The 24,604-nt window shown below is 41.1% G+C and overlaps 2 protein-coding genes across 14 annotated transcripts in view; both read left to right on the top strand.

The window, feature by feature from the left end:
• The window catches only part of PRRC2C (proline rich coiled-coil 2C), a 122,574-nt gene that overhangs the window by 78,963 nt on the left and 19,007 nt on the right, over window positions 1-24,604 (top strand). For 12 of the 13 annotated variants that reach the window (XM_053607570.1, XM_053607565.1, XM_053607561.1 and 9 more), the window contains 6 exons: window positions 1,625-1,710; window positions 8,417-8,605; window positions 9,414-9,665; window positions 11,539-11,631; window positions 17,447-17,548; window positions 22,188-22,389. In XM_053607570.1, the coding sequence (XP_053463545.1) occupies window positions 1,625-1,710; window positions 8,417-8,605; window positions 9,414-9,665; window positions 11,539-11,631; window positions 17,447-17,548; window positions 22,188-22,389 (924 nt within the window). The remainder of the gene's footprint in view (window positions 1-1,624; window positions 1,711-8,416; window positions 8,606-9,413; window positions 9,666-11,538; window positions 11,632-17,446; window positions 17,549-22,187; window positions 22,390-24,604) is intronic. The other variant, XM_053607566.1, reaches the window with a different exon arrangement.
• On the top strand, window positions 2,404-3,166 carry LOC128597307 (39S ribosomal protein L30, mitochondrial-like). Its single transcript, XM_053607585.1, has one exon. The coding sequence runs from the start codon at window positions 2,463-2,465 to the stop codon at window positions 2,937-2,939; it is 477 nt and encodes a 158-aa protein (XP_053463560.1). The 5' UTR covers window positions 2,404-2,462; the 3' UTR covers window positions 2,940-3,166.

The following is a 24,604-nucleotide window of genomic DNA, read 5'->3' as shown; positions in this document are numbered from 1 at the left end:
ACCCCCATCAGCAGCCATCAACATCAAGGCAAGACCCTCCACCAAAAAATGATTGTAACTCACTGAAGGCTCATAATTGTTAGCTTTTTTAAGCAATGAAGTTTTTTTTGTTTTTGTTTTTTTTTTGTTTTGTTTGAGACAGAGTCTCACTGTGTTGCCCTAAGTAGAGTGTTGCGGCATCACAACTCACAGCAACCTCAAACTCTTAGGCTCAAGCGATTCTCTTGCCTCAGCCTCCCAAGAAACTGGGACTTATAGGCGCCCGCCACAATGTTCAGCTATATTTTTTGTTGCAGTTCTTTAGCTGGCCTGGGCCTGGTTCAAACCTGCTAGCCTCGGTGTATGTGGCTGGTGCCTTAACCCCTGTACTACTGGCACCCAGCCGCAAGGAAGTATTTTTAATTTTATTTATTTATGTTTTTTTTTTTTTCTTTTTTAGACCAAGCGTCAAGCTGTCGCCCTGGGTAGAGTGCTGTGGCATCACAGCTCACAGCCACCTCCAACTCCTGGGCCCAAGCAATTCTCCTGCCTCCGCCTCCCAAGTATCTGGGACTATAGGCACCTGCCTCAACACCTGGCTATTTTTTTTTTTTTTTTTTTTTTTTTTTTTTGTAGAGACAGTCTCACTTTATGGCCCTCGGTAGAGTGCCGTGGCATCACATGGCTCACAGCAACCTCCAACTCCTGGGCTTAAGCGATTCTCTTGCCTCAGCCTCCCGAGTAGCTGGGACTATAGGCGCCCGCCACAACGCCCAGCTATTTTTTTTATTGCAGTTCAGCCGGGGCTGGGTTTGAACCCGCCACCCTCGGTATATGGGGCCGGCGCCTTACCGACTGAGCCACAGGCACTACCCTAACACCTATTTTTTGGTTGCATCTGTCATTGTTGTTTGGCGGGCCTGGGCTAGATTCGAACCCACCAGCTCAGATGTATGTGGCTGGCACCTTAGCCACTTGAGCCACAGGCGCCGAGCCTACCATGAAGTATTTTTAAACTGAGATATGCACATTGAGTTTTTTTTTAAGACTTAATAGACTGGGTAGCGCCTGTGGCTCAATGGGTAGGGTGCCAGCCCCATATACCAAGGGTGGCGGGTTCAAACCCAGTCCTGGTTAAACTGCAACAAAAAAATAGCTGGGCATTGTGGCAGGTGCCTGTAGTCCCAGCTACTTGGGAGGCTGAGGCAAGAGAATCTCCTAAGCCTTGGAGTTGGAGGTTGCTGTGAGTAGGTGACGCCATGGCACTCTACCAAGGGCAATAAAGTGAGACTCTGTCTCTACCAAAAAAAAAGAAAAGAATAGACTACCATATAGTGTAAACATAACGTTTACATGCTCTGGTAAACCAAAAGATTGTGTGGCTTGCTTTATCACAATACTTGCTTTATAATGCTTGTCTATAACCCACAGTATCTCTGAGATAATGCTTCTATTTTGGTATGTAAGAATCTCTATAAATGTGATGTGACAATTCATTAATTGCCTGTTATTAGGTGAACAGTAGAGATTAATAGAAAGGGCTAAATGGGTTAGAGATTATTAGGCTCCAAATGTTAATGGTCCATGAAAAAAAAAACAACAACAAATGTTAATGGCTACGTTTCCTCTGACTTCTTTTCTTCAGTAGGTCCCATTAGCCCACCACAGCCACCTTCAGTCAGCGCATGGAATAAGCCCCTAACATCATTTGGATCAGCTGCTCCAGCAGAGGTAGGAATAATCCAGTGGGGGGATTAGTATGGCAGGTTTTTCTTAAAACTTCAGTGTACCTCAATTACCTGAAAGACACTTAAAACAGATTATTGAGCCCCATACCTAGAGGCCCTGATTTATAGGTCTGGAGTGAAGTCTGAGTACATTTCTAATGAGTTCCAGAGTGATGCTGTTACTGCTTTACCTTTACATTTATAAGCTGCTTTTCACTTTTAGATATGTTAAGGTTAAATAATTTGTTTTCATTCTAGTCTTAAGGCCTTATGTTAACAGAAAATATAAGTGTAGTTAACTGTTTTCTGGGCTTTCCTCTCATGTTTTTAGCTCAAATAAAGTATAGTTACTTTGAAACTGTTGACAAAGAGGTTATTTTTTCAACATAATATTTAAGACATGTTCCAATATTGGTAAACGATTATTTAGGTCAATGATTCTTCATTCATTGAACATTCATTAAACCCTTGCAATAGTATTCTAACCTGTGGGCTTAGAAAACTGGGACTAAATACAGACAAAATGTCCTGCCCTCGTGGGGCTTCCCTTGTAATGTGAGGTGAAGCCAACTCTACAGAATGGTAACATACGTAATGATGATACGTGCTGAGGGGAAAGGCATAGCAGGAAAGCTACATACAGAATGTTCCAAGGCCTGTGGAGGCAGTTTAAAATAGGATGGTCAGGTCCTCCGTGGAAGATTCAGGTTGAGCATTTGGTGGGCGCTGCCTCTAAAGAGAATAATCAGCACACTTATGGCAGGGATTTTGTGTACAGTAGTTCAGAGGCCATTAGGCAGACTACAGACTGTGACAAAAGGTGTGGAGTCTCTTGTTTGTACAGATTGGATTTGTCACAGATTTACCAGGTCAAGAATTCCAGATAAAGTGTTTCAGCCTTCACCTGCAGATCATGAAAAGTATGGTGGGGATCCACAGAACCCCCATAAACTGCATATTGTTACTAGAATAAAAAGTACAAAAAGACGTCCATACTGGGAAAAAGATACAATAAAGATGCTTGGATTAGAAAAAGCACATAACCCTCAGGTTCACAAGAATATCCTTTCAGTGAATGCAAAACTGAAAGTGGTCAAACATTTGATAAGAATCAAGCCCCTGAAGCTGCCACAAGGACTTCCAGCAGAGGCAGACAGTTCTAACACGTGTCTCAAGAGCAATGGAGAATTAGTAATACAGTGGCACCTGAAACCTGTGGAGCAGAAAAGTTAAGTCCTGATGCCAGAACAGCTTCAGATTAAACAATGCAAATTGTTTCAAAAAATAAATAAATAAAATAGGATGGTCAGGAAAGCCTACTTAGATGACAATTGTGTTAAAGACTTGAAAGAGATAAGAAAATGTTCTATTCGTGTCTGAGGAAGAGCGAATTCTAGCTTCAAAGAAAAGCAAATGCAAAAGCCAGAAGACAAGAGGATGCCTAGTTGTTTCAGGAAGTTCAGAGGGGCACAAGTATAGTTGGAGAGATAATAGAGGTCAGGTCTTATTGGTCTTTTGGAAGAGGCAGGAAAGTGTTGGAGGGTTTTGAGCAAGGGAGTGATAGGATCTGACTTTTAAATTATGCTGTATAGTCTGTTAAAAATAGGCTATGGGGGTCAAAAGTAGTATTTAGAATGTTATTAATATAATCAAATGGTGTTAGCTTTAAAAAACCGGGGAAGTGGCATTAAAGGCCCTGAGAAATGGTTAGCTGCCGAAATTTACTGATGCGTTAAATGGGGGGCATGAGAAAAAAAGAGTCAAAGTTAGCTCTAAAATTTTTGGCTTGAGTAATAGGAAGAACAAAAGTCCCATTAACTGAGGTTGGGAAGCTATAAATGGATTAGGATTAGGGGAGAATATAAGGAGTTTTGTTTTGGACATGATACAATTAAGGTGCTTATTATACATTTGAGTACAAACATCAAGTGGGTAGTTGGATGTAAGAGTGTGTAATTTATTTATTTTTTATTGAGCAGACTCTTCTCTTTGTCACTTTCGGTAAAGAACTGTGGCATCATATCTCATAGCAACCTCAAATTCTTGGGCTCAAGCAATTCTCTTGCCTCAGCCTCCCTTGTAGCTGGGAGTATAGCCCCCCACCACAATGTCTGGCTATTTGGTGGCGGGGGGGTGGTTGTTTAGCAGGCCTAGGCCGGGTTCGAACCCACCAGCCCTGGAGCATGCGGCCAGTGCCCTAACCAATGAACTACCGGCACCCCCAAAGAGTGTGTAATTTAGAAGAGGCAATCTAGGTTGAAGATATGGATTTGAAGCTCATTAGCATATAGATGGTTCAATGAAGTTACCAAGGGTGAATGAGTAGTAAAGCAATTAGTAATTAATTGGGCTTTCTAACTCTAGGAAATACAGGAGATGCAGGAGATAGGTGATTGGAGAAGTATCCTAAAAGGCAAGGAAAAGATATGTTCAAGGCAAAAGGGATTGATCAAGTGTGACAGACACTGGTAGTAATTGAAGTAATGTAGGCACCAAATCGACAGTTGGCGTCAGCAACATGGAGTCACTGATGGCTCTTCTAGGACACTGTTAGTATAGCAGTAGGCATGGACCCCTGTTTAGAGCCAATATAAGATCAAAAGAGAGGAAAGATGAGTACAGTCCATTGTTCCTCCATCTCTACAGGAGATTGGTTCTGGTGATACCACCACCACTCCATACAGAGATGTAAATAACTCCAGGGATGCTCAATCCCTTACATAAAAAGGAGCCGTGTTTACATTCTTCCCATATACTTTTTTTTTTTTTTTTGAGACAGAGTCTCACTATGTTACCCTCAGTAGAGTACAGTGGCATCACAGCTCACAGCAAGCTCAAATTCATGGGCTTAAGTGATTCTCTTGCCTTAGCCTCTTGTGTGGCTGGAACTCCAGGCACCTATCACAACACATGGCTATTTTTTGGTTGCAGTTGTCATTGTTGTCTAGCAGGCCCGGTCTGGCTCGAACCCACCACCTTCGGTGTATGTGGCTGGTGCCCTACTCACTGAGTCGTGGGCACCAAGCCCTTCCCATATACTTTAAGTCATTTCTGTTTTTTTGTTAATTTTTTTTTTTCCTTTTTGAGACAGAGTCTTGCTATTGCCCTTGGTAGTAGAGACCTCTGACATCATAGCTCACAGCAACCTCAAGGTCTTGGGCTTAAGCGATTCTCTTGCCTCAGCCTCCCAAGTAGCTGGGACTACAGGCACCTACCACAACACCCAGCTATTTTTTTATTGTAGTTGTCATTGTTTTTGGCAGGCCTGGGCTGGATTCGAACCCGCCAGCTCTGGTGTATGTGGCTGGAGCCCTAGCCACTTGAGCTACAGGAGCCAAGCCATTTCTGGATTATTTATAATACCTAGTACAACCTGTGTAAGTGGTTGTTATACTGTATTGTTTAGATAATAATGACAAGGAAATTCTAGATGTACAGTACTGACACAACTATCCGTTTTTTCCTCAAATACAGGGTGGCCATAAAGTTCATGTACAGTTTAAAATAGTGTGCAGTTTTAAACTGCACATGAACTTTATGGCCATCCTGTATTTTTGATCTACATTTGATTGGATTTGCAGATGCTGAATTCACAGATATGGAGGGCTGACTATAAACAACATTAGTGTAGTTTTGCTATAAAGGAGTACAGGGAAAAATGGGGTGTAGTACATCCACACTGTGATTGAGATTTTTCATTCAAAGGTGGACTTAGGGTATTTTGGTGGCATCTCATTTTTCTCTCAAACACTTCATCTTCTTTTCATTCTTTACATTTTCTGGCTAGAAGGTGATTTTTGTGCATGCAGGTGCTTACTGTAGATGATTTTTAAGTTTTCCGCATGGTGAAATTTTGAATAAGCAAAGTTGCCATTTCGTGGAGTGGAATGAATTCCTTAATGGAACTTTTTCTTGGATGACTCTAATGAAAAACAGATTTTTGTTGTTGTTGTTGTTGTTTGTTTTTTGGAGACAGATTCACTTTGTTCCCCTTGGTAGAGTACCATGGCTTCACAGCTCATGGTAACCTCAAACTCTTGGGCCCAAGTGATTGTCTGCCTCAGCCTCCCACGTACCTGGGACTACAGGTGCCGCCGCCCCCGCCCCACCACCACCACCACCACCACAATGGCTATTTTTTCCAGACGAAGTCTTGGTCTTCCTCAAGCTACTTTTGAACTCATGAGCTCAGGCAATCCACCCACCTTGGCCTCCCAGAGTCCTAGAATTCGTGAGCTACCACACCCAGCCTCAAAGGGTATTTTCTTTTTTTTTTTTTTTTTTTTTTTTTTTTGCAGTTTTGGCCGAGGCTGGGTTTGAACCCGCCACCTCCAGCATATGGGACCAGCGCCCTACTCCTTTAAGCCACAGGCGCTGCCCCAAAGGGTATTTTCTTAAAACTAACAGTCTCAAGTTACGTTAACTGTCAATCTGTTTTCCTATTCACAGTTAACTGTGTTCAGCCTCTTCATATTTGTGTGTGCATAATTAATGGCCTTTATGGTCATTAATTGCTGCATCATTTTGCTCTTCTAATACTCACTGTACATTTATACTTAACTGACAATGGGATTTCAATGTTGACTAAAGCAAATAGAAAATTTTATTCTAGGGCGGCGCCTGTGGCTCAATCAGTAAGGCGCCGGCCCCATATACCGAGGGTGGCGGGTTCAAACCTGGCTCCGGCCAAACTGCAACCAAAAAATAGCCGGGAGTTGTGGCGGGCACCTGTAGTCCCAGCTACTCGGGAGGCTGAGGCAAGAGAATCGCTTAAGCCCAGGAGTTGGAGGTTGCTGTGAGCTGTGTGAGGCCACAGCACTCTACCGAGGGCCATAAAGTGAGACTCTGTCTCTACAAAAAAAAAGAAAATTTTATTCTAATTTGGATTACCAATATTTGCCTATGATAGCCATACATCACTTAACAATCTTTGTTTTTTTTTTATTTGTTTGTTAACATTTTTCTGTTAAACAGAGTCTCACTATGTCGCCCTCAGTAAAGAGCTGTGGTGTCACAGCTCACAGCAACCTCAAACTCTTGGGTTTAAGCGATTCTCTTACCTCAGCCTCCTAAGTAGATGGGACTACAGGCACCATCTATTTTTTGTTGCAGTTATCATTGTTTTAGCTGGCCCGGTCCGGGTTCAATCCCACTAGCCTCGGTGTATGTGGCTGGTGCCGTAACCAGTGTGCTGTGGGTGCCAAGCCACTTAACAGTTTTGATACATGCTGGGAAATAGGTTATTGTGTGAACATTATGGAATGTACTTAAACTTGGTTGCTATAGCTAGGCTGTAAGATACAGCCTTTTTTTCCTAAGCTGTACAACATGTTACTATACTAATACTGTAGGCAGTTGTAACACAGTGGAGTTTGTATATCTAATCATATATAAACATAGAAAAGATGTAGTAAAAATAAAGTATTATAATCTTATATATGTGGTCTGTCATTGACAAAATGCTGTCCTTATGCAGCACATGACTTTCAAATGAGTATTTAAATATTGAAAGTAAATCTGAATTACATAACTTGACCATTCTGTTGACATTTTACCCTGATTTAACATTAAACATATGCAGCAGTTAACCGTGCTAAGTTCTGGAACACCACAACCGATCTGAAGTAGTGATTCAGTTATTAGACCAAAGTCCATCTTTGAGCTTTGCCCCTAGTTGTGATTTTCCATGAAAAGATTATAACAAAGCCCTAAGTTTAACCTCCTGTTTGTTTGTCTTGTACTGCTGTTTCCTATACCTTCTGTGCTTTAGTCTCAGTGACCTTTTTTGTTCTTGACCTTTCCAGTAGTTATTTACTCTTTTTCTGAAACACTTTCTACTGATCTTTTAGATTGTGTCAATAAATCCTCCTCAGAGACTCATCTCTGTCTACCAGTCTGATTTTTACATGTTAATCTGACTTTTCAGTTCCTTATTTTCTCTACCTACTAGAATGCAAGTTTTGTAAGTTATATTGATCACTGACATCTGCCTAGCACAATAAAGGAGTTCAATTAACTTACTTTTTTATTTATTTATTTATTTTTTATTTTTTTTTTTTTGGTTGGGGATTCATTGAGGGTACAATAAGCCAGGTTACATTAATTGCAATTGTTAGGCAAAGTCCCTCTTGGAATCATGTCTTGCCCCCACAACTTTTTTAATTTTAGAGACAGAGTCTCACTTTATCACCCTGGGTGGAGTGTCGTGGCATCACATCTCACAGCAACCTCCAACTCCTGGGCTTAGGCGATTCTCTGCCTCAGCCTCCAGAGTAGCTGGGACTACAGGTGCCTGCCACAACACCTGGCTATTTTTTGTTGCAGTTTGGCTGCGACCAGGTTTGACCCGCCCCCTCGGTATATGGGGCCTGCGCCCTATCCATTTTTGAGCCACAGGTATCTCCCGTACATTTGTTTTAAATGATAAAACATCTTGAGGGTATTTGTCCATGACCACACTCATAAGAGCCAGGACTTTAAAAATTTAAGTCTTGTCTTAGTTTTCATTTTATCATTTGTTTTCTATTGTAGATCTAAAGTGGCTAAGAGAAGGTTCTAAAACATAACCAGTGTCAATTAATCTAGTTAATAAGTAGATTGTGTTAAACCCTTTGTTGTAGTTGTAAAAATATATGTTACTATATAAATCATTTTGTCAGATCTGAACTCTGTTTGCTTTCATAACAAGTTTTTAAATATTCTTTTACTAGGGAACAAAGAATGGTCAGGAAAGTGGGGTAGAAATTGGTATTGACACAATTCAGTTCGGTGCTCCAGCATCAAATGTGAATGAAAACGAAGTTGTTCCTGTGCTTTCGGAAAAGGCTACTGACAAAATACCTGAACCCAAAGAACAGCGGCAGAAACAGCCACGGGCAGGACCTATCAAAGCCCAGAAGGTAAATGTAGTTCATATTCCTGACACTTACGAAGTCATTGTGTCAGAAACTAAATTCAGTTTAGTTGACTGCTGCCTTAGAAAGAAAGGGGAGTGGGGGCCTTGGTTTATGCCACACCTTCTGGGGGCAAGACATGATTGCAAGAGGGACTTTACCTACCAAATGCAATCAGTGTAGCCTGGCTTATTGTACCCTCAATGAATCCCCAACAATAAAAAAAAGAAAGAAAGATGGTTTTTTGCTTCAGGGCCATGGTGTTTTATTATGAAATTAGAATAAAAACTTCAGAAACAGAATGGTCCTTTCTAATTTAATGAAAATTTTGTAATTTTTTTGTTATCTGTGCACAAAAATAGATTTTTACACTGCACACCATATGAGTTGTATATGTCACACAACATACTTATTAAGTTTGTTTTCTGAGAATTGAGTCTTTTGTCATTCCCTAAATACTTGTATCTGAAGAGGGTGGTCTTGGATGACGACCTCTGAATAGTATACAGCCTGCTCTCAAATCTATTTTATTCAAAGAGCTGCCAGGCCAACAATCAAAGCAAAACAAAAGTTATGGTAATCAGAGAACATAGCTCCTCATGAGTGGTGTGCTTGGGCGGACCACCTAGAACAGGGCAGCAATAGGTGGGGGATACGTGCTGATTAACAGCAAAAACAATGAGCAGAGGTTTCACAGTTTCACCAAGCCCCATGCTCAAAACTAGCATGAGTTAAATATAACTCACGTGGTAGTTAACATGTTAGTGAGTATCTTTGCTCACAAGGCATTTTTGTCATAAGTATTTTAATTTAGCTTCCAGATTTGAGTCCAGTGGAAAACAAGGAACACAAACCTGGTCCCATTGGAAAGGAACGGTCATTAAAAAATAGAAAAGTAAAAGATGCCCAACAGGTAGAGCCAGAAGGACAAGATAAGCCAAGCCCTGCCATAGTCAGAAGCACAGATACTGTCACAACAAAGGAGACCAAATCCGTGACAGAAATGTCTACTGAAATAGGAACAATGATCTCAGTATCATCTGCAGAATATGGCACTAACGCAAAGGTAAGCACAATGCAGTACCAGTTCAAGAGATGCAAACCATCGGAAGAATTGCAGTGATGGGCGGCGCTGTGGCTCAGTGAGTAGGGCGCCAGCCCCATATACCCAGGGTGGTGGGTTCAAACCCAGCCCCAGCCAAACTGCAACAAAAAAAATAGCCAGGTGTTGTGGCAGCACCTGTAGTCCCAGCTACTTGGGAGGCTGAGGCAAGAGAATTGCCTAAACCCAGGAGTTGGAGGTTGCTGTGAGCTATGATGCCATAGCACTCTACCAAGGGTGATAAAGTGAGACTCTGTCCCTAAAAATAAAAAAAAAAAAAGAAAGAAAGAATTGCAATGATGATAAACTTTCACTTTTACTTTTTTCCCTGAAGCATATAATTCTATAAATACTGACTAATGTGGGTTATTAATTCTACAGAGAAGATTTTATTTTGTTGAACACATACATAATCCAAAGAAAAATTCTTTATAGTAAATTATATGTGCTTTTGCAGAAATTTTTTCTACTTTTAATTCTGGACTGTTTGAGTAGCTTAAAGTGAAAAATGTCTTCACAAAATTGGAATACTTTTCATTTGGTTTGTAGGCTTCTAAAGATGACTCTTTTATTTTTAGCATGTTCATATAGTAACAGTAGAGCCTTACATTGCCCCTGGTGAGATTCCAAAATCAGTAAATAAGGCAGACTTTTAGTAACTCCAGTATAACCAGTTTTCTTTCATGGTTGGAACAGATCATTATTTATTTGATAGAACATTACAGGATGTTGACTTACATTTGGGGGACACAATGAATGAAATACATATATCTTTAAAAATGCTCATTAAGGCAAAATATGCTGAATGACTGTGGGAACTGACCCTTGTGGGAACAGCAATTTTATGTTTCCCATCTCATGTTGACTCCGGGACATATTCTCGGTGAGAAGAAAGGTAGATGTAATCTTTAATCTTACTTGAATATTTTTCTCTTTTTTAAAATTGTTGCCAAACAACTGAGTTCATGTAAATAATATAGTTCACGTAATCCAACTCTGCCTTGTTAAAAAAGAAATTCATGGCTCGGCGCCTATAGCTCAGCAGCTAGGGCGCCAACCACATACACTGAGATTGGTGGGTTCAAATCCAGCCTGGGCCTGCCAAACAACAATGACAGCTACAACCAAAAAATAGCCCGGCATTGTGGCCGCTGTCTGTAGTCCCAGCTACTTGGGAGGCTGGGGCAAGAGAATCACTTAAGCCTAAGAGTTGGAGATTGCTGTGAGCTGTGACGTCACAGCAGTCTACCCAGGGTGACAGAGTGAGACTCTGTCTCAAAAAAGAAAGAAAAGAAATTCATGATAGTGGACAGCGCCTGTGGCTCAAAGGAGTAGGGCGCCAGCCCCATATGCTGGAGGAGGTGGGTTCAAATCCAGCCTCGGCCAAAATCTGCAAAAGAAATTCATGATAGTAAATAAGAAGCATATCCCAAAATCTGATTATGACAGCTTAGATCTTGTTGTTTGCCTATTTTACATTGTTTTATTCTGAAGATAACAACAGTTGAATGTAAGCTGTGTAGTGAGTATGGGAAACACATAAAACATTCTTTTAATAACCGACAGAAATGAATACCTGGTACCACTGATAATCTCTTAGTACTATACAATGCATTATTAACGATGTATAGGAATTCAGCAGTAGTTGAAATGTTATTTGGATGGTGGATGCATTTGTATATTGTCCCACGGTTGATAAAATAAGGTTTGAGCGAGTTGGGTCACAAGGTCTCCTTTAGTTTTTGTCCAAGAACAACTGTACAACTATTAGGTTATCATTAGAAAGTGATCCATTAATTCAGTTTAAAACATTTTTTTTTTTCCCGTTACTACACAGGAGTCTGTAACAGACTATACTACACCTTCTTCTTCTTTGCCTAACACTGTGGCTACTAATAATGCAAAGATGGAGGATACTTTGGTTAATAACGTAAGTAATTCATTTGAGATGTGGCAAATCTGAATAGGACCTTGGCTGTTGTTATCTAGTACTTTTATATTGTTCTTACTCAAAAGAGCTGTTAGTAAACTTGTTTTTCGGAGCATTGTAGTATAATTAGCAAAAAATAGTCAAAGCTGAATTTTTTTCTTCAGAAAGTCATCAGATTTCTATTTAAGATCAAAATTTTTTGATGCCGTAGACTTGATTTCATAAGTGCTAATCCTATTAACCTAGTTTTGGGAAGTTTTTTTCTTTGCTCTCATGTTTTACAAATGTGACATTTTATTTGGTTGCTGATTTTGTTCTTACGTGTAACTTTTTTTTATACATAATGCAATGAGTAAAACCTAATTCACTTCTCATTTAAGACAGTGAGAATTGGTTTTAAGTGGCTAAGGCCCCAGCCACATACACCAGAGCTGGCAGGTTCAAATCCAGCCCAGGCCTGCCAAACAACAAAGACACCTACAACCAAAGAATAGCCAGGCGATGGGGCAGCGCCTATGGCTCAACGGAGTAGGGCGCCAGCCCCATATGCCAGGGGTGGTGGGTTCAGGCCCAGCCCCGGCCAAAAACTGCAAAAAAACAAAAAAGGAATAGCCAAGCGTTGTGGTGGGCGCCTATAGTCCCAGCTACTTGGGAGGCTGAGGCAGGGGAATTGCTTGAGCCCAGGAGTTAGAGGTTGCTATAAGCTGTGATGCAACGGCACTCTACCCAGGGCAACAGCTTGAGGCTCTATACAAAAAAAAAAAAAGTCAGTGAGAATTAGAACTGTAAAGCAACTACAGTGTGACCAAAGGATCAGATGTTTCTTTTTGAGTTTTGAAGAACCAACATTAACAACATTCTTGCTGTAATATACATGGAAAATGTACACATATATATGTCAGAGATTCTTAAGTGCTTTAATATCAGCTGATGTTGTGTTGTAAATTAGGCCCTAGTTTCTCAAAGCAACCATGCCATATTTCAGTGTGGTGTTAAAAGTCAGTGCAGTTGGGCCGTTCCTGTGGTTCAGTGAGTAGGGTGCCGGCCCCATATGCCAAGGGTGGCAGGTTCAAACCTTGTGGGTGCCTGTAGTCCCAGCTACTTGGGAGGCTGAGGCAAGAGAACCACCTAAGCCCAGGAGTTGGAGGTTGCTGTGAGCTGTGTGAAGCCCCAGCACTCTCCCCAGGGCGACAAAGTGAGACTCTGTCTCTATAAAAAAAAAAAAAAAGTCAGTACAGTCCGTCATTTTGCCTCACTCTCTTACTAACAAATAAACAATTGTAAGCCCCTTGATTTGGTGCCCATAGCTCAGTGGTTAGGGCACTGGTCACATACACCAAGGCAGGCGGGTTTGAACCCAGCCTAGGCCTGTTGAACAACAATGACAACTGCAACAATAAAAAAAAAAAAAAAAAACTACCTGAGTATTGTGGCAGGCGACTATAGTCCTAGCTACTTGGGAGGCTGAGGCAAGAGAATCACTTAAGCCCAAGAGTTGGAGGTTGCTGTGAGCTATGAAGCCATGGCACTCTACTGAGGGTGACATAATGAGACTGTCTCAAAAAAAAAAAAAAAAAATTGTAAGCCTCAAAATGTCACAGAACTTGCCATGGTCACATAGTACAATTTAAAAGAACATTTTAGAAATTAACTTGTATGGTTCTTTCTTTGGAAGTCAGGTATGGTGGAAATACGAAATTTAGTCAGCTGCTCTCTTTGATTGTAGCCCTTAAATAAGCAAAGCATATTAGACTAAAATGTTGATCATTTCTCTTTAAAAACATCCATTATAGGTAAATACTTAAAGGTCTCTCACAAACGATTTTAACTATCATTTTGAGTTTTAAAATATTTTTGTCTTACATTTTTTGGTCTGTGCTTCCTATTCTCTCTAGCCTTAAGTATATAGAAATTTAGAACGGTGAGCTGTGTTAGGGGGTCACTTAATCCAATTTTTATAGTCAAGCTGAAGAAATTCTGATATGTAGCTGAGGAAAAGGAATAGAAAGGAGTAAGTGATAGTTTTTCTTGATGATAAGAGCTCTCTAGGGCTCGGCACCCGTAGCTCAGTGGTTAGGGAACGTACCACATATACCAAGGCTGGTGGGTTCAAAACTGGCCCCGGCCTGCTAAAACAATGACAACTACAACAAAAAATATTGTGGGGGGCGTCTGTAGTCCCAGCTGTCTGAGAGGCTGGGGCAAGAGTATCGCTTACGCCCAACAGTTGGAGGTTGCTGTGAGCTGTGACTGCACGGCACTCTCCTGAAGGTTACATAGTGAGACTCTGTCTCAAGAAAAAAAAAAAAAGCTCTCTAGGAGCTGATTAATGTAATTTATCCAACTCCCTTCCCTCTACCCAGTCTCCACCTTTCTCAGAGTGGCTTAAATTTTTCTTTCTTTTTTCTTTTTTTTTTTTTTTTTTTGTGAGACAAAGTCTTGCTCTGTTGTTCCAGCTTGAGTATAATGGCATCGTCATAGCTCACTGCAGCCTCAAACTCCTGGGCTTAAACAATCCTGCCTCAGCCTCCTCAGTGGTAAGACTATACCCAGCTCACTGTTTTTAGTTTTTGTAGAGTCTGGGTCTCATCTTTGCTCAGGCTAGTCTGAAACTCTCAACCTCAAGCAGTTCTCCCACCTTGGCCTCCTAGATCACTAAGATTGTAAGAGTGAGCCATGAGGCCCAGCTGGTTTGTTTTTTGTTTGGTTGGTTGGTTGTGGGTTGTTTTGTTTTTGTTTTTGTTTTTTTTCTTAACTTCCTGTAGGAAATAATGGATATCTTGGGAAGGAAAAAGTCTTTCTTTCCTTTAGTTTAAGTGCTAATGTCACTATGGTAGCCAGTCATTTTCTGCTGCATATTAGAAGAATAAGAGTTGTCTTGGGCCACTCATTAAATACACAGACACTAATGGAAACTAATGAGCAAAAAAAAAGGTCCATACATACTTTATATGTCTAAGGTATTAACTTTTTCAAGAAAGCATATGATACTTTCTGCGAAGCTACCTTTTAAGAATACAATTTATAAAATATGAACAGGGAGAAAAGGCCATTATTCTTAGAATTCTTAAAAGCTATTGAAAATATCCAAATGAGCATTTTAATGGCTTCTGTGTGATCTGTAAGCCTAATGAATTTTGTGGCTTATATATTGGTATCTGCTGGAGAGAAAAGACGAGTCTCATAGCAGTGTACCCAGTATATATTTGAAAGCAGAAATATTAGTTTAGGTCAGTGAGCATTACATAGGTTATTACGAAAGTTTTTAGATACACAAAAATCAAGAAATATAAACCCACATGGATGGAAATATATATCAACAACACCTATAAGCCAAGCAATTAAACCTTAAACCTATGAATCAGAAAGGACAATATTTACTATGTTTCTTCTTCTTCTTTTTTTTTTTTTTTTTAGGCAGAATCTCACTATGTCACCCTCAGTAGAGTGCTGTGGCAGTGTCACAGCTCACAGGAACTCAAACTCTTGGACTCAAGCGATCCTCCCAAGTAGCTGGGACTACAGGGGCCCACCACAACACCTGGCTATTTTTTGGTTGTAGTTGTCATTATTGTTTGGCAGACCTGGGCTGGATTCAAACCTGCCAGCTCTGGTGTATATGGCTAGTGCCTACACACTGAGCTACAAGCGCCACCCTTTTCTTTTCCCTTGTATTTTTTTGTCAAGACAGAGTTCTGAGCCAGCTCTCCCCATATATTGAAGGTAGCAGGTTCAAACCCAGCCCCAGCCAAACTGCAGCAAAATATTGCCGGGCCTTATTGTAGTGCCTGTGGTCCCAGCTACTTGGGAGGCTGAGGCAGGAGACTTGCCTAAGCCTAGGAGTTGGAGGTTGCTGTGAGTTGTGTGACACCACGGCACTCTACTGAGGGTGATAAAGTGAGACTCAAAAAAAAAGACAGAGTTCTACTCTAAGCCTTGAGCAGAGTGCAGTGGCATCATAGCTCGCTGCAACCTCAGACTCGGGCTGTGGGCATCCTGCTGCCGCAGGCTCTGAAACCCCTGGGATTACAGGTGCTCGCCTTGACAACCAGCTGGGTTTTTCAATTTTTTTCATGAATTGGGGTCTCACTCTCACTCAGACAATCCTCGAACTCCTGAGCTCAAGCAATCCTCCTGCCTCAGCCTCCCACAGTGCTGAGCCATCACATCCAGCGATTATTTACTGTGTTTCTTAGAAGTCAAATAATGGACTACAACACAGTCTCAAAACCTTCATAGTGACCTATAATTATAAATAGTCATCAGTTTGGAGTGATACCACATTTTTGCTTGTGCTAAGTGTGGTGGTGATTTCTAAAGTTAATGTAGTGTGAAAAGCAAATGTCCTACATGGGAAAATTTTTAGAAGCATAGCTACTTTCAAGAATTATAAAAGAATCTACATTAAATAGTTCATGGTATTAGAAATCTCCATTGGGGGTGGCACCTGTGGCTCAGTGAGTAGGGCATCGGCCCAGTATGCTGAGGGTGGCAGGTTCAAACCCAGCCCCAGCCAAACTGCAACAAAAAAATAGCAGGGTGTTGTGGCGGGTGCCTGTAGTCCCAGCTGCTCAGGAGACTGAGGCAAGAGAATCGCGTAAGCCCAAGAGTTAGAGGATGCTGTGAGCCGTGTGACACCATGGCACTCTACCCAAGGGCAGTACAGTGAGACTGTCTCTACAAAAAAAAAAAAAGAAATCTCCATTAGGTAGTTTATAGTATCTCAGAGTGATAGTCCTAAAACTCCCAAGGATCTCAGTAATTTTACCTAAACAACTGAGTGAACCATTAAGGCAAACATGGTAGGAATAAATAATAGAATCCCAAGATCCAGAGACTTTCAGGGAAAAAAATGATACAGGCAGTGAGTTCCTAGATCTCAAAATTTCAGTATTGCCATAATTATTTTATTATTGTATCAATTTGTTTTGTGTAATGAGGTAGGGCTATTAGTTTTCCTCCTGTCTTCCCAAAATTATTATACTCTAGCTCAGGGGGTTGGGGGTTGTTTGTTTGTTTTTGTTTTTTTTTTTGGTTTGAGACAAGAATCTCACTCTGTCATTCCAGCTAGAGTGCAGTGGCGTCATCATAGTTTACTGCAACCTCAGACTCCTGGGCTGAAGTGATCTGGGACTATAAGCACACACCACCATGCCTGGCTAATTTTGCTGTTTTTACTAGAGATGGGTTCTCACTTTTATTCAATCTGGTCTTGAACTCCTGAACTCAGGCAATCCTCCTGCCTCTGCCTCCCAGAATACTAGGATTACAGATGTGAGCCACCATGGCTGTCCCCATAATTACTTTTGTTCTTGAATCTAGTTATTAAAAATATGACTGTATTGCAGATTTTTTCAGTCATGTTAAATACTTCTGTTAGAACCTAGTGGGATCTCATATATGGTGAAAGTTGAATTTCTTAGAATTTTTATGTACAGGCCCATGAACCAGCAGCAGCATCTGTGAACTTTTTTCAAACACAGAGCTTAAGGCCTTAACCCACACTAACGGAATGAGAATGTGCATTTTAACAGCATCGTCATGTGTATATACACATTATGAGAAGCACTGCCATCTGGGTATACACCTACTATTTGGGGCACACTTTCTGCTAATTCATATATGAAAAGGCACATATTTCTCTTCACAAGTTTTATCTAAGATGTCTATAACTATCAACTATAATACTAGAAACACAATGTAATTCTTAAGTAATCAGATATTCCTGTTGGCTGTAATGAAAACACCACCATCTTTAATGGGGCTTTTGTAGCAGACTTAGTTAGATTGTGATATGTGTTGCCTGCCTTTTCAGGTCCCCCTGCCCAACACCCTTCCCCTCCCTAAGAGGGAGACTATACAACAGAGCTCCAGCCTTACTTCAGTTCCTCCCACTACTTTCAGCCTCACCTTCAAGGTATGTACGACATCCATCTCTAAGGGTCGTCCTTAATTATTGCATGCAAGGGGGCATAATTTAGCAAAATTATTTTGGTAGTTTTATGTGGCTAACATCAATACCAGGCTGAGGAAGTACAATGATTTTAAAATTTTGTTTGCTTCTAATATCACTTACAAATGACTTAATATCCTTCTATCAAGTAAGGCCTATTATGCTTGTGAATTTCTCTTAGAACACAGGAGAGCATTTATATTTTCTATGTTTGTGCTAAGTTCCTCTTAAAGATCTTAATAATTTTGGTATATATTGATTGTGTGCAAAAACTACTAGCTTACTATTCTCTGCTTTCTATGATTTGTTACCTGAGTCCTAAGTATGGTTAATGATGGTTTTCTGTCTTTCCTGTAAGTCTTATGTTAATTAAATGGATACAATGTAGTTATTGAACTATTTTATGAGAAGGAAATTGATAAATACAAGTGTGCTTTATAATCAACATCAGGAAATTTTTGTTGGATGTTTTGTTGTCATTGATATGGGTCTTGCTCTGCTACCTGAATCTCTTTGATGTGGTCTTTAGGATGGGGGAGCCAAAATCTAAGTTGTTTACAATATGGCCAGTGGTCATTTCTGGACTTTTTCTGAGTCCCCAGCCTCCTGACCATTTGTCCCCTCACCCCTTAACCTCACCCAACTGCTTTATAAGAGGCTTAACAAGTACAAGTTTGAGACCATAACATTTCATGATGAAACCTGTGCTTCGTGTCATCTTTGCCTTTACCCCACCCTCACTGTTTACCGCTAATTCCTGTTCAGCCTTTCTGTTGTCTTTCCACTTTAATGACTCTCTCAGTATGTGTTCCTTACTTTGTCTTATTAGCATGTTTGTTATCATTACCCTGTTCAAGGCAATAATCTAATTCCACATAAGCAAATTATTTTTATGGCAATTGTTACTTCTTTAGAATACCCTTTCGACTTTTCCTTTCAGTTATGTTCTTAACGTTCCAAGAAGAAATAATATATATATTTAAAATAAAATAAATCCAAGTAAAATTACATTGGCTTAAAACCTTCTCTGATTTCTTTTTTTTTTTTTTTATTAAATCATAGCTGTGTACATTGATATATTCATGGGGCATCATTCACTAGCTTCACAGACCGTTTACCAAGTTTCACATATACCCTTGTAAGATGCACCGCTGGTGTAATCCCACCAATCCCGTTCCGTCTACCCACCTCCTCCTTCCCTCCCCTCCCTTTCCCCTTTCCCCCTATTCTTAGCTTGTAACTGGGTTATAGCTCTCATGTGAAAACCCTAAATTAGTTTCCTCTGATTTCTTTATTTCTACTTCTTCTGACATCTCCCTTTATTTGAATAATTTATAAAGCATAGAAAAGTTCTTTTATACAGTAAGTCCTCTCTTAACATTATCAATAGATTCTTGGAAAGTGTTACTTTAAACAAGATTTATAGCAGGTCGTGGAATAAAGTACTTACTATATTATGGACATCAATGATAGAATATTTTCCAAGGGGAGAGGATGAGTATAGTTAAGTAATTGTACTTTTAGTTTCCTTGAATTTCCAAAAATAGAAACTTAAAATTTTCTTGCTGCTAAGAAATGAAATTAAGTCAAGTGCATTTGGCCTATATGGCTATACAAAGTTGATTAGCTATAATTTAATAATTTATGTGTTCCCAACACAATAAAACTTGTATGAAAGACATTATACACTTATTAAATTACTCAAAACCACAAAATCTTAGGTGGTACAAGTAAATTATATTATGGCTAACTTTCCAAGTTTCCCCCAAGACTTCTATTTTAAAATAAAACACATTTGGGCTGGGCGTGGTGGCTCACACCTGTAGTCCCAGCGCTGTGGGAGTCCGAGGCGGGTGGATTGCCTGAGCTCGGAGGTTCAAGACCTGTATGAGCAGGAGTGAGCCAGAGTGAAAGTCCGTCTCTACCAAAAAAAAAAAAAAAAAAAGCCAGGCGTGTAGCAGGCACCTGTAATCCCAACTAATTGGGAGGCAAAGGGCAAGAGAATCGCTAAAGTAACTATGAATTAAAATTTTAGAATTGGTACTTCAAGGACCCATAAACTTATAACAATGGTGTAAAAATGGTACTTGTAAAATGTTCCCTCATGTACGTCAGTATAACTGATGTTACAGATTATCTTGGTTTTCCCTCACAGTTTAGTATTGACTAGTAGTGGTAAAAATCTCAAAAGTATAAATCTGTTGTTCCCTTCTTTAAAATAGTCTCATGTGGATGGTGCCTGTAGCTCAAGCGGCTAAGGCACCAGCCACATACACCTGAGCTGGCAGGTTGGAATCCAGCCTTGGCCTATCAAACAATGACAACTACAACCAAAAAATAGCCGGGCGTTGTGGCGGGCTCCTGTAGTCCCAGCTACTTGGGAGGCTGAGGCAAGAGAATCGCTTAAGCCCAGGAGTTGGGAGGTTGCTGTGAGCTCTGATGCCACAGCCCTCTACCCAGGGCGACAGCTTGAGGCTCTGTCTCAAAAAAAAATAATAGTCTCACATATTTGAGGCTCTACGTGTGTCCTCTCCATTTCAGAATCTATTAGCTACATGTATCTATTAAGCCCTTTAAATGTGACTAATCGAAATTGAGGTATATAATGTAAAATAAAATAAATGCTTCATCTGAAATGTTCATATTAAAAAAGAATGTAAAGGGCGGCACCTGTGGCTCAATGAGTAGGGCACCAGCCCCATATACCGAGGGTGGCGGGTTCAAACCCAGCCCCGGCCAAACTGTAACAACAACAACAAAAAAAAATAGCCGGGCACTGTGGCAGGTGCCTGTAGTCCCAGCCATTTGGGAGGCTGAGGCAAGAGAATCGCCTAAACCCAGGAGTTGGAGATTGCCATGAGCTGTGATGCCATAGCGCTCTACCGAGGGTGATAAAGTGAGACTCTGTCTCAAAAAAAGAATGTAAAATACCTAAATTTCATATTCAGTTATACTGTAATATTGAGTTGAGTTAAATATTATCAAATACTTTGTTATTACTTATTAAAATGTGGCTACTAGGGCGGCGCATGTGGCTCAGTGAGTAGGGCACCAGCCCCATATGCCGAGGGTGGCCCATTCAAACCCAGCCCCGGACAAACCGCAACAAAAAAATAGCTGGGTGTTGTGGTGGGCACCTATAGTCCCAGCTGCTTGGAAGGCTGAGGCAAGAGAATCCTGTAAGCCCAAGAGTTAGAGGTTGCTGTGAGCCGTGTGACCTCATGGCACTCTACCCGAGGGCAGTACAGTGAGACTGTCTCTACCAAAAAAAAAAATGTGGCTACTATAAAATTCAGAATTTTATGTGTAGCTTGCATTTACATATATGTCTGATGAACATTGCTGATGAGTGCTGCTCCCCATAGATTGAAATAAGCAATTCTTGCCTTTTAAGAAACTAGGAGACTACAGCTAAAACCAGGGGCCACAAATGCCCGTGGCTTCGTGAGGTCTGGACATGAAGAAGAAAGTATCTCTATTATACCCAAGTCTAAAACCTACCTAGTTATATTGCCTTTGAAAACTGTGTAAGCATGAAAAGAGACAACCAAAAGATGCCTGTCATCTTCCATTGGAGAAACCTTGGCTTTCAAAGAATGAATGAAGAGAATGGGTATTTACTGAGGCCCTTTCCAACTAGGGGAAGAGCTTCAAGTCAGCCTTAAAGAGGCATGGTATTTCCTTATTCACGGTAGGGATGGAGGCTCATGTTTAAATGATACATGAGCAGCTCAGCGCCTGTAGCTCAAGAGCTAATGTGCCAGCCATGTACACCAGAGCTGGCATGTTCGAATCCAGCTTGGGCCTGCCGAACAACAATGACAACTATGACCAAAATATAGCCAGGTGTTGGCTCGGCGCCTGTGGCTCAAGCGGCTAAGGCGCCAGCCACATACACCTGAGCTGGCGGGTTCGAATCCAGCCTGGGCCCGCCAAACAACAATGACAGCTGCAACCAAAAAATAGCCGGGCGTTGTGGCAGGCGCCTGTCATCCCAGCTACTTGGGAGGCTGAGGCAAAGAATCCCTTAAGCTAGGAATTGGAGGTTGCTGTGAGCTGTAATGCTACGGCACTCCATCCAGGGCGACAGCTTGAGGCTCTGTCTCCAAAAAAATAAAATAGCCAGGTGTTGTGGCGGGCACCTGTAGTCCCAGCTACTTGGGAGTCTGAGGCAGGAGAATCGCTTAAGCACAAGAGTTTGAGGTTGCTGTGAGCTGTGACGCTATAGCACTCTACCCAGGGTGACAGCTTGAGACTGTCTCAAAAAATATATATAAATAATAAAAATGAATGATACATAAGCAGCAGTGCCCTTACACTTCTGACCTGTTTCTCAAAGCCATCAAGTCGTTTTCTGTAGAAACATAATTAAACCCTACTTACCCCCAGTTTGAGTAAAAGAACAAAGATAATAGGGCAAGTAAAAGATTTGAAAGCCCTGGGGTCTTAATGTTTGATTTTTGCACTTTTTGCAAGATTATATTTAGAATTTAAATATTAATACTTGTATACATATATGTGTGTGTGTGTGTGTGTGTGTGTGTGTGTGTATCAGTTCTATATTAACATCATTTTTTGCTATAAAAATTCCATTTTATTGCAGATGGAGTCTGCTCGCAAGGCCTGGGAGAATTCTCCGAACATAAGGGATAAAGGGTCTCCAGTAACTTCCGCAGCACCTCCGATTCCAAGTGGAGTCAGCAGTAGTGCCAGTGGACCCAGCACTGCTAATTACAATTCGTTCTCAAGTGCATCAATGCCTCAGATTCCTGTTGCTTCAGTCACTCCTACAACATCACTATCAGGTAGAACTTGGTACCTTTCCTATAAAATACCTTGATTCTTTTTTTTTTTTTTCTTAAGACAAACAGTCTTACTTTGTCGCTGTTGGTAGAGTGCCCTGGCATCATAGCTCACAGAAACCTCAAACTTTGGGGCTCAAGTGATTATCTTGCCTTAGCCTCCCGAGTAGGTGGGACTACAGGTACCTGCCACAATGCCTGGCTATTTTTATTTATTGATTGATTTATTAATTTATTTATTTATTTTTGAGACAGTCTCATTATGTCACCCTCTGTAGATTGCTGTGGCATCACAGCTCACAGCAACCTCAAACTCTTGGGCTTAAGCGATACTCTCTCCTCAGCCACCCCAACAGCTGGGACTACAGGCACCCGTGACAATGCCTGGCTATTTTTGGTTATAGTTGTCATTGTTTGTCAGGCCCAGGCCAGGTTCAAGCCCGCAGCCTCCAGTGTATGCGGCTGGTGCCCTAGCCACTAAGCCATCGGTGCTGAGCTTCCTGGCTGTTTTTAGAGACGAGAGATTGCTCTGGCCCACGCTGATTTTGATCCCATGAGCTCAGGTGGTCCACCCACCTCAGCCTTCCAAGTGCATTACAGCCGTGAGGCACCATACCCGGCCTAAATATCTTGAATTATTTAAAATTTATTATGATCTCCTTCCTATTCATTATCCCCACCCCATCCACAAAAATGTTATTTACAAAAAATATCAGATTGTGGGTCAATTATTTTTATTTTCCTTTTTTTTTTTTATTAAATCACAGCTTTGTTTGTTTTGTAGAGACAGAGTCTCACTTTATTGCCCTCAGTAGAGTGCCATGGCGTCACACAGCTCACAGCAACCTCCAACTCCTGGCCTTAGGCGATTCTCTTGCCTCAGCCTCTAGAGTAGCTGGGACTACAGGTGCCCACTGCATTGCTGCCTATTTTTTTGTTGCAGTTTGGCCGGGGCCGGGTTTGAACCTGCCACCCTGGTTTCCACAGGCGCCACCCATATTTTTCATAACTTCTTGCCACTCTCACCTCTTTCCCCCCTATACCCTCTGCCAATTTTAGTTTGGCAAGTATTTATTGATAGCTTACCGAACAGATTTTGCTATATTTCATGCTTCCTGAATTGCCCTCATCCTCATTACAGGTATTAAAGAGTCATTGGTAGAAAAATGTCATTTTACTCTTAAATTTTTTTTTTTTGTAGAGACAGAGTCTCACTTTATGGCCCTTGGTAGAGTGCCGTGACCTCACACAGCTCACAGCAACCTCCAACTCCTGAGCTTAAGTGAATCTCTTGCCTCAGCCTCCCGAGTAGCTGGGACTACAGGCACCCGCCACAACGCCCGGCTATTTTTTGGTTGCAGTTTGTCTGGGACCGGGTTTGAACCCATCACCCTCAGTATATGGGGCCGGCGCCTTACCGACTGAGCCACAGGCGCCGCCCCACTCTTAAATTTTTCTGTGAAGGTCACCTTTCAGTTATCATTTTTACCTGTGTATAGCTAACTAGATCAGCTTAGAAATGATAGAATCATACTGCTTTTCAGTCCATCTCATTTGACGGGGCTGTTGCCCTAAATTTACTGGAGTAACTTGTGTATTTTCTGATGAAGAGTTAGGGACAGAGAATTTTTAGCCTCTGCTATTTGACAAATCCATTGGTTTTTGGCTTCGATTCAGTTTTGGTTTGTCTTTGCTTTTTTTTTTTTTTTTAGGACACATTAAAATTTGCTTTAATACTTCTTGGGGGGGGGGGGAAACACACTTGTACTGAATGAACAAGAAACATTTTTATGCTATTATTTGTATCTACCATGCCATGAATTCATAGGGGAAGAGGTTCCAGCAGCTCAGGGAGGCACCTTACCATTTAATGTGACAAAGTGTTGATTGACTTTTGAATTCGTGGGAAATAGGTCCCAGCACCTTGTATCACTGTTACATGGACTATTGGTTATCTTGTGTGCCCCTGCTGTACACATATTATGCCATGAGCTCATGGGGAATAAATAGGTTCTTGCTCCTAAAAACGTGGGTCCACTAGTACTCCTGTGTGCTATGTTATATGCTTATCATGCCATGAATTCATAGGGAATGGGTTCCAGGAGCTCAGGCTCCTTTCCGTTAGTTCTGACAAAGTGGGCTTCTCTGGGTGGCACAGGCTGGCGCTTCAGTTGAACCCAGGTGCCTTTCTCTTTGGCTTCCTTCTTTTTCTGATCAT

This window comes from Nycticebus coucang, chromosome 10 (assembly GCF_027406575.1).
Source record: "Nycticebus coucang isolate mNycCou1 chromosome 10, mNycCou1.pri, whole genome shotgun sequence".
Classification (NCBI taxonomy): domain Eukaryota; kingdom Metazoa; phylum Chordata; class Mammalia; order Primates; family Lorisidae; genus Nycticebus; species Nycticebus coucang.
The sequence above is the reverse complement of the archived record's forward strand: the minus strand, read 5'-3'. Positions and strand labels throughout refer to the sequence as shown.